Source organism: Sceloporus occidentalis, unplaced genomic scaffold (genome assembly GCF_023333645.1).
Source record: "Sceloporus occidentalis isolate IW3139 unplaced genomic scaffold, rSceOcc1.0.p SCAF_13, whole genome shotgun sequence".
NCBI classification, from domain to species: Eukaryota; Metazoa; Chordata; class Lepidosauria; order Squamata; family Phrynosomatidae; genus Sceloporus; species Sceloporus occidentalis.
In genome coordinates, this window is record NW_028316993.1 from 2,772,300 (window position 1) to 2,782,559 (window position 10,260).

General features: G+C 43.1%; 1 protein-coding gene across 2 annotated transcripts; it reads left to right on the forward strand.

The window, feature by feature from the left end:
- Window positions 1-2,765: 2,765 nt before the first annotated feature.
- On the forward strand, window positions 2,766-9,517 carry LOC149304562 (protein FAM98A-like). 2 transcript variants are annotated; one of them, XM_089479527.1, is made up of 8 exons: window positions 2,766-2,843; window positions 3,940-4,076; window positions 4,803-4,937; window positions 5,887-6,071; window positions 6,943-7,020; window positions 7,217-7,333; window positions 7,475-7,633; window positions 8,687-9,517. In XM_089479527.1, exons 1-8 carry the CDS (start codon window positions 2,821-2,823, stop codon window positions 8,831-8,833), a joined length of 981 nt encoding a protein of 326 aa, XP_089335653.1. In that variant the 5' UTR covers window positions 2,766-2,820; the 3' UTR covers window positions 8,834-9,517. The 2 variants fall into 2 exon arrangements, with proteins under 2 accessions (XP_089335653.1, XP_089335654.1); XM_089479528.1 differs by lacking the exon at window positions 3,940-4,076 and having other exon boundaries at window positions 2,781-2,843.
- The last annotated feature ends 743 nt before the right edge of the window (window positions 9,518-10,260 follow it).

Here is a 10,260-nt window from a genome sequence, read left to right on the forward strand (position 1 = left end):
CACATTTCAAAGCTGTTCTTACCTTTGCATCTGTATGTCCATGCCAGATCACAGAAACCGTCGCAAGGAGTGTTATATATTGCTGCCCGAGACTGTTTTCATTCTGTTTGATATAAATTAAAAAAAGAGGGGGTTAATGGAAGCCAAACTGCCAAGGGAAAGGGAGAGAATACTTGCAAACATGGTTTTATTTTTATTTTGGTGTGGTTGCCAATCTGATTTTTATCCTGTTTTAAGTATTTTATCAGATTTGTATATTCAGTATTGTAATTTCTGTGTATTTTAAAAAAAAGATTCTTAAAAAAGGATACTAGAAAAGACACTGGAAGAGAATGCTCTGTTATTTAAAAAATGTATGTTGTAAATTAAAAAACAGAGAGAGAGAGAGAGAGACTCATAGAAACAGCCTGGTATTCCGTTCGTCTCTTGTTTTCAGGGGGTGCAAAAGGTGGTGTGCTTTCTATTTGGCCCTATATATATATACATATATGCACACACACATACACACACACACAGTTTGCAGATTTGATCATTTGCTGTTTTGATTAATTCGTTCCCCCTAGCAATCTCCAAGTCCTCCAGCGCAATTCTGCTGGAAGTCGACCATAGAGTTGTGCTGCAGAACCTAGACGTTCATAGAAAAAACACTTCTCTAGGCATTTGTAGGTCCTCTGGCAGATGTTGACCATAGAGTTGCCCTGGAGTACCAGGAGATGCCTAGAGAGGTGTTTACTGAAGTAAAAAGAATAGTGTTTTTTTAATTTGTCGTTTTGTCACATTTGCAGAGGTCCTTCACTCCTAAACCCAGTGAATGTGGAGGCACCACTGTATGTGTGTATGTTTGTACATACACACACACACACATACATATACAGTCGACCCTCCATTTTTGCAGGGGATCTGTCCTGGGGCAAAAACAGAAACTCACTGATATTCAAGCCCCATAGGCTTGAATGGTAGCGTGTGCCTGCAGGTGTGCGTAGGCACGCACTGCAAACATGTGCCCCATTATGTTGTCCTTCCATTTGCCGCTTGCACATAAGTGAAGGTGCGAATTCCAAGGCCATATAAACAGAGGGGCGACTGTGTGTGTGTATATACGCACACAAATACACACACAAAAAAATTCAGTCAGCCCTCTGTATCCATGGATTCTTTATCCACAGATTCAACCATCCATGGTTTACATTTTTCTAAAATGTTTATTCCCAAATGCAGACCTTAATTTTGCCGTTTGATATAAAGGGACACCGTCTTACTCTGCCACTGTATTTAATGGGACTTGAGCATCCATGGCGTTTGCTGTCCATGTGAAAACACACAAACACACAATGTGATCAAGGCAGGCCTTGTAGCTGAGTCTTCAGATTGCAGTCAACTTCAGAGTGTGGTCTGTGAGGAGGAAAGCTATGAGAACCGCAGCAGTTTGCTTTTACATAAGCTTACTGGGAAGGAAGGGCAAGGTAGGTCTCCTCAGGATGCATTTACTGTTCTTTTTGTGTGCCTTCAAGTCATTTCCGGCTTATGGCAGCCCTAAGGCAAAGCTGCCTTTGGTTTTTCATGACAGGATTTGTTCAGAGGAGGTTTGCCATTGCCTTCCCCTGAGGCTGAGAGAGTGTGACTAGCTCAAGGTCACCCATTGGGTTTCACAGCTGAGTGCGGATTCGAACCCTGGTCTTTAGAGTCATAGTCCAGCGCTCAAACCATTATGCCACACTGGCTCTCTTAAGTGCTGTAGCTCCATCCTATGGAATCTTGGGATTTGTAGTTTTATACCGGCGTAGCTCATGAAACTACAAATCCCAGGATTCCATATCATGGAGCCACAGCAATTAAAACTCCAAAGCACACTGGAGAAATAATCCAGTTTGAGAACACTTTAACTGACACAATGGTAGGGAATTCTGGGAACTGCAGTTTCATGAGACATTGAGCCTTCTCTGCCAGAGAGCTCTGGTGCCACAATAAACTACAATTCCCAGGATTCCCTAGCACTGAGCCAGGGCAGTTAAAGCAGTCTCGAACTGGATTAATTCTCCAGTGTGCTTTGGACCAAAGTGGTGTCAAAGTGTATGATTTCTACAATGTAGACGCCTCCTCAGAGCGCAAAGCCAGCCTTGCAGTTCTGCAGCAACTGAGGTAAACTGAGGCCAAGTGGAAAAAGTGGGAGGGAAAGAGAGAAAGCGGGACATTTTAAAAGCAGCTAATCGAGGTCAAATTGAGATAATTGAAGGGTTATGTTCTGTGTAGGATACACCTCTGCACATGCGCAGACCCACTACACCAAAGGCTTATTCACACTCTACGAAGCCCTGAGGAGAACTGAGACGGTTTTCTCTTCAGCAGCCGCCCCCGCTCGCCAGGCAGAAGATCACGTGGCAAGAGGACGTTCTGATTGGACGGCGGGTGGCGTTTGACAGCACCCCCCTCCCACTCTAGCTGGTTGCCATGGGGAACAGCCAAGGCGGATCCTCATTGGATGAGGGATGACACGTTACTTGTTGCTAAGACAGAGTCCAGCCAACCCAAGAGGGGAAGGGCTTAACGGAGCGCGCGTGCGTCAGCCGGCCGGTTTCAGAATGGACTCTAATTGGTGGACGGTGAGAATGGGCGTGGCTTTCAGGCAGTGGGAGGGGGAGGAGGAGGCGGGAGGAGAAAATTAGCCAGAGAAGTCTCTCATTGGTTGAGGAGACGACCAATGAAAGGAGGAGACCGGTTGTAGCGCGAGACCAATGGAAGGAGAAGCTGCAGCTGGTGCGCATGCGCGTTTGGAACGAGGAAGTCAGAGGTGTATTGGGCTGGAGTCTGAAGACAGAGAAGATGGAGGGAGATGGAGCAGAAGGGTGAGGAGGGTCTTCCTACGGTTATTTGGGAGGGAAGAAAAGTTTGGGCGCCCCCATCAGGTGAAGAAAGGGGGTGCAAACGTTTGGCAGGGGTTGGCTGTTTTTAAACCATGGTTTGTTTTTAACCATGACTTGTTCTAAACCATGATTCGACAAGCCATAGTTTGACTTAAACCATGGTTTGTTTTAACCACGATTTGACAAGCCATAGTTTTGTTTAAACCTTTGTTTAAACCATGGTTTGTTTTAAACCACAATTTGACAAGCCATACTTTGGCTTAAACCACAGTTGTTTTAAACCATGGTTTGACAAACCATAGTTTTGACTTCAACTATGGTTTGTTTAAATCATGATTTAAACCCAATGACTTTTTTTTAAATAAACTTATTAAAATTGCTTATTCATCTATCTATCTATCTATGTCTATTATCAGTATAATTTGTTTATAATTACTGTATTACTCATGTTTTATTACCTCTAGATTGTACCCCTTTGGCGGGTTTTAATGTGTTTGACTTGATTGTTAATGTAAAGCGCCATACACAAATAAACGATGATGATGATAATAATAACAATAATAATAACAATACTGTTAGAATGTAAACATTGTAACTTTTGTTTATTGGCTGTGATGCATTGTTAGACCAGTATCCAAACCGTGGTTTACATCAAAACTATGGTTTGTCCTTTGTGGAGTCGAATGAAGCTTCGGGGATAGAAAACAGGTTTAAGTGAAGCCTTTGTTTGTGTACTTCTGAAAGTCCTTCACCGGTTTGATAGGATACAAGCAAACTATGCAGCGCTGCCTCATTCTTCCCTTTCCAACCTGGAGTACTGGATAAGTATACTGTACAAGGAAACTGGAGGCATGGAAAGGAGATGTTTTTCCGCTAGCATTCGCTTTCAATGTTTGACTTTCAAAATGAGAGGCGCTGGAGGCCGAGTCCTGATGGAGTTCATCCCTCGCGTCCTGATCCCTGAATTTGTTCTCTGTGTGAAGGGCTCTGAGGAAACCCATGGAGAGTTGTGAGAAGAGGCAGTAAAGCTAGTTGTGAATTCTTTAAAGGGTGTGTCGTCTTTGCCCTTTCCTCCCAGGTGCCTGTCTATGGAGGCATTTGCCCAGGTGGCGGAAGGCAGTGTCTCCAGCCCACAGTTCACTGCGCTCTGCTCTTGGCTAGTCTCTGAACTTCGGACCCTTTGCCCGCTGGAAGAGGATGTGAGTCCGACTCAGGGTAGGAAGCCTGATTTTAGAAGTGAGGTAGAGCAAAATATTTCCTTAGGTGGAAACTCCGCACCACCACAACCACCACACACACAAGAAATCATTGACGTTATTACAAAGCAGTGCTCGATGTGCGCACATACTGTTTATTAATGGTACATGATGGCCTCTAAATACAGTGGGACCTCGCCACCCGTATTGAGCATCCGCGGATGGCAAGCCCCATTATGACAAATGGTGGCGCACGCATGTGGCCACACTAGCATAATATTAATAATAACAATAATAAATGATTTATTTATAGCCCGCCCAATTACAAGGAATCCGGATGCAATAAAGCAATAAAAATACATAAATATTAAATACATGAAAATAAAAATACACTCCTCTTCTTGAGGCTAGCCCTGATGGAGATGGGCCAGCCTTTTCACCCCTTCCCAGGCCAGAAGATGACAGCATGCACTACCATTTGGGATGATGGGACCTGAGATCCTGTGTTCTTTCATATCCATGGGAAGTGGGGTTCTGGAATGGATCCCCCACAGATACAAAGGTCTGGCTGTAATATATTCTGGTAGAATTACTGTATATACCTTTATGTTTTACAGGGTACAGGGCCTATTAAACTGATTACACTTTAGGGCTTCATCTTATCCTAATCCATGACTGGTAGCCATAGAAGCTTCATAGAAACCATTTTTGATGTAAAGGTGTTTATGAGCTGTTGTTCTTTCAGGTCCTGAGGATGCTGAGACGTTCCAGATTGAAGTGAGTGGTCTCCTTAATGAGCTACATTGCCCATATCCTTCGCTGACAAAGGGGGATGTCACAGCCAGGCTCAGCACCCCAGAGAACTGCCTCCAGCTACTGTGTAAGTCCAGGCATGAAAAATATAATTGAGAAACTCCTAAGAAATATTCATAATTAACAGTAATAGAACTAATGGAATTACTGCTGATACTTCTTCTCCTCTTCTGTCTTCTTTGTCTTCTTAATATTATTATTCATTTGCATCCTGTCTTTCTCCTAGATTCAGGCAGCTTACATTAGATTGAAACAGGTACAGATCAAAACATACAGGCAAAGAGGTAGAAAAGGTATCATTGAAGTGGAATCCAACTAAGAATGGATCATTTTTGTTTTGATTCAACATGGTTGGCCCATCTGAATGGGAGATTAACAACTTCCAGTTCAGGGAAGAGGTAGGAAGACATGCAGGATCTTGGAGGAAGAGCAGAGAATGATACCTTCTCCATTTTCTATTCTTAAGTACCCCACTGATAGTTTTTTGTGGGTTTTTTGGGCTATGTGGGCATGTTCTGGAAGAGTTTATACCTTTTTACTGTGGAGGGACCCTTGATACAATGTCCAGGTTTCAGAGAACCCCTGCATAAAAATACTATATTTACAGCTGGAAAATGTTGGTTTTTAATCACAATCTCTTATGGCACCCCTACCAACCTCTCAGACTTTTAGGAATTCAGTAAATCTTGGCTGAGAAACTCTATTATAAATACTTGAATATTTTAATCTTAAATTCTTGTATTTTTTTAAACAGCTGTAACATGATTTCATTATCTCCTTTTATTCTGTAAGCAGCCCTTGAGACTTTTTTTGGAGAAACAGGTGGGATTAAATAAACTAATTTTTACACGTCCTTCATCTTTGAGTAGTAGTGTGTTTTTTTAATGATTTTTATCTTTCCCTATTAGTCACTCTGGGAGCAGTTATGCACTGTGTGTCTGTAGGATATAAACATAAGAAAGGAAGTGTGAAATGTTAATTTTAACTGTTTTCTTCCCTGTCCTACCCACATGCAGACTTCTTGAGCTCTGAGCTCCTTGCAGCCAGGCTCCAAGCAAGGAAAGTACCTCGCTCAGCAGAAGAAGAAGACAAAGCCAGTGAAGCTGTGCGTGAGATCCACCATATCTGCCAGGCCCTGGGAATGGCGGAACCAGATCCCACAAGCTCCATCCATCAGCTGATGGCTGACATAGAATCCAAGGTTAGAACTGGATGGATGTTGATGGCACCTCCTTCACTGACATGTTGGTTTCATTTATATCCCACATTTCTTTCAGCACTGCACTCAAGGCTAGCTTACAACTTAGAAATTAACAGCTTTAAAAAGCCCTATTAATACAAAAGTTAAAATAACAATTCAGCAACAGTTCTCTAGATTACTGAGATGAGGATCCATATAGCATCTACCAAGCCAGACTTCACCTTCATGGTGAGTGCCCACTGTGGCATGGTTAAAAATATAAAGGTTAAAACACATTTACAACACAATAAAAAGTTAAAACCCAGATGCATTTCTGGTCACCCCTGTGCTTGAAAGCACTAAGAAATAAGAGAGGATTTTTGTTCATAGAATTGGAAGGGGTCACAAGGGGCTTACAGTCCAACCCCCTGCCATGCAGGAATACACAACTAAAACACTCCTTAAAGATTCCCATACAACTTCTTTTTAAAGACCTTCAGAAAAGGAGAATCCACTGCCTTTACAGACAATCTATTCAGCTGTTGAACAGCTCTTACAGTAAAGGAGTTCTTCCTAATGTTTAGCTAGAATTTCTTTTCTTGTCATTTGAACCAGTTGGTCATGTTCTAGTGTCTGGAGAAGCGGAAAACCAGTTTACTCTTTCTTCTACATGATATCCCTTCAGATATTTAAAGATGGCTATCATGCCACCTCTCCCAGCTAAACAGGTTTGAAAACCATTTTTCCCCAAAAGAATGGGACACTGCCGTATGTGGACAGAGGGCTAAAAGTTTCTTCTTCCCCATCCTTCCTTCCTTTGGCTATGTCTGAAAATATACTTTGCTATTTCTTTTTCTCTTCGCAACAGCTAAACTTATGATCTCCCCCTTAGATTTCAGAGGCACTTTCTACACTACCCCCTGAGCAGATGGAACCACTCCTCAAGGTCCCGCTTACCTCTGAAGAATGGGTAAGACAAATCGCTGAAACTGCTGCCAGTGTTTTGTTTTGCTTTTGAAGATAGCCTGTCATACGTTTTGCTCTTCAGTTTGGGGTGGATTGCTTTTTCCCAACAACTTCATAGATGGGCAGGTTTGTAATTGATGTGTTCCATAAATGACATGGTCATCCATTCCTTGCCCTTCCACCCTAAATAAAATCTCTAGGAAACATTGGCAAGCATCCAGAAAGCACTGCAGACAGAGTACCAGCGCCGGAAACAGATGATGGTCACCCGTCTTGATGTCACTGTTGCATCCTTCCATTGGTCTGAGAGGGCCAAGGTAAGAAGGGAAAGCACAGGTTGGTAGCATCATCCTGACAAAATCCCTAAAGTTACTTTTTTTAAAAAATGTGTCATTGGCATTTCTGATACGTATCCAAAACCTCTCTTCCTTCCTTCTTGCCTTTCATGCTTGCTGTAGGATTGTAGAACAGCCATGACAGAGGCCTTCAAACCCTTGAGGGTGTATGACTCCCAGATCACCCTGGCCCACTTGCTTGCAGCCAGAGAAGACTTTTCACGCATAATCAAGACTAGCAGTGGAGCTTTACGGGATAAGACCACTTGTGCAATAAACAAGGTACACATCCTCCAAAGTTTCACAGATGAAAAACGGGACACATGTGACCAAGCATCATCAAAGTGTGGACAAGGGGACAAAGTTATTAATGAGGAAGAACACAAAGCTAGGTGCAGGTGCAACAGTTTGCTATTGCTTCAATCTACTGATATGGGCAAGACTCTGCTCCTTGTCTCCTCTTTCCCGTTTAATTAACTTTTGTGCAAACTACTTCTGCATTTTGAACTTGGTTTGCAGCAATTGAAGTAAGCTGAGGACAAAGGGGGAAAATGGGGAGAGAGAGAGAGGAGGAGGAGGACATTTTAAAAGTAATGGAGAAAATGGGATAACAGAAGATTAATCAGGACTGTCCCTGACAAACTGGGACAGGAGGGATATGAGTATGACTGGAGAAAGATGCCAAGGCCCACAGATGTTTGAGGGGTGTGTGACAAGACCCAGATAGCCACACTTGTGTGTGAATGCACAGCAGGGGTGGGCAGAGTGTGGGCTGCATATGGCCCCTGTGTCCTACCTTTGTGGATTCTGAGTTCACCGCCAGATTCCCACATTCACTCCATTAAAGAAAAATAGTGTGATTTTCGGTGGGAAGGTAACAGTGTTCGGTGCAGTCATGCTCGCCACTTGACCACCAGAGGAGTCCTTGGACAACGCTGGATCTTTGGCTTAAGTAACAGAGATGAGCACTGCACCCTGCAATCGGTAATGACTAGACATTCATGTCAAGGGATTACCTTTACCTTTTACAATGAGAGATACTTGAGATTGTTGTATGTATTTCTGTGGTCTGTTGGGGGAAATAGGCCCTTCATCCCCACACTTGCTCACCCATGATTTACAGTGTAGGCTTGTTTATTGAGCCAAACTATACATCCACCCCCTGCCGCTGACTAACGCAAGCCATGCTAAATCCGTGTTGACCCCCAGCTTTCTATTTCTGATTGTATTGTCTCCTTGGAAACAGGAAGTTAAGTTAGATTTCTTGTTTGTTTTACCATCTTCCTTTCCTGCAGTGGCTAGCTGCTGGAATAACTCCCTCCTTCCTCCCTACAGGTGCTGATGATTGGTGACGTTCCAGACCGGGGCGGGCGTCCAGGCGAGATTGAACCCCCGATGCCCACGTGGGAAAAGAGGCGAGAGGGGGGAGGAAGTGGTGGCAACCAACGTTGGGGCAAACGGGGCAAGAAGAAGAAAAAATAGCAAGGGAATATCCCTCTTCCAGTGTCTTCTGGAAGCTTCAGGAAGTTAGCTGTGCAAAAGGGGACAGCAGAGTCTGCATTCTCCTCAGTTCTCATGGGACGAGCAGCTGGCTATAGGCCATGATCAAGCTTTGCAAAGGTGATTCAGTGTTGCCTCTCCTCACAGTGGAGGGAATGCCACTTTAGAATGAGTTTACAATTGTTTTAGACTTGCAACTAAGGGGGCAGCTCTGTGGCTTTGATGGGTGTAAGTCTCCCCCAATTTTTAAGCTTGCCTTTAAGCTGTTTGACCCAGGTGTTTGCGGTACCAACTGTATCATTCAGTACCATATGGATTGTTTTTGTTAAGTTGCATTGAAATTAAGGTGAGCTCCTAAACACTTGTTAAATATTTGCCCTTTCATTTAAAAAGTGACAGAAATCCACTGGAAGGGGTTCCAGATAGAAGGAAAACTACTACCGTATGAGGATACAGAAATTTGACTTACAGGTTGGTTTCTTCCTCAAATTTTGTTTTTGCGCTTTTCCTAATGGGTTCAGGTGTTGGGTAGCCTTTTCTTTTTGAGCTGATGGAGGCAGTGTTTAAAAGAATAATTCAGATTGTCTTAAGTGTCACAGTGCCCACTTGATCCAGTTGACTGTTCTTGAAAAGGAAATAAATAATTTGGATGTTAAATACACAGAATGTGAGTCCTGTGGATTTGAAATTGCTAGGCTGGATTCATCTTAGCTCAGATATGACTGGAATTAAATTTCCCCCTGTAATTCAGTGTATTTGTATGAAGATGCAATACTTTTAATTTATTTTTCCTGTTTCCATCCCTGCCTACCTATTTTGTTCTTGTTCTAGGAGGTTTTAGAGGAAAAAATACAAAATAAAAATTAGCGTTTAGGGCTGAACGGCGGGGTATAAGTACTCAGATAAATAAATAGTTGAGAAAGAGGGTGTTCAAATCTTCTGCTCCCAGGAAAGTGATAGGAAATGTGGTGAGGCTGGCAGGAATTGCTTACGTATGCAAGATTGGGAGGGGGTCTTGGATTAACATCCTGGAGACACATCTAATAAATCAGTTCCTAATAGTAAAGAGTCCCTTCCCCAACTCTTCACAGACAGAAGCAGAGGTAGAGTGTCTGAATACAATCCAAAAGAGGAAGGGGTATTTGCTGCTTCTCTATTCCACCTGCCATCTCTCTTCCCCTTTTATTCCACCTTCAATTTTTACCTTTGAGGGGCTCTTCTTTCCCTCTTCCCCAAGAGCCATTACTTTTCAGCTGTTTAAAGCCTATTTGTGTGAAGGCATACGTACTCATTCATTGATTCTTAGTTTGCTGCTTGAGAGCATTAGTTGGATAAGGTGCCTTAAGCAAGCTATATAGTGATATAGGTGGCATCCAGTAGCAGCAGCAGCAGATTCCGCCCATCCCAAG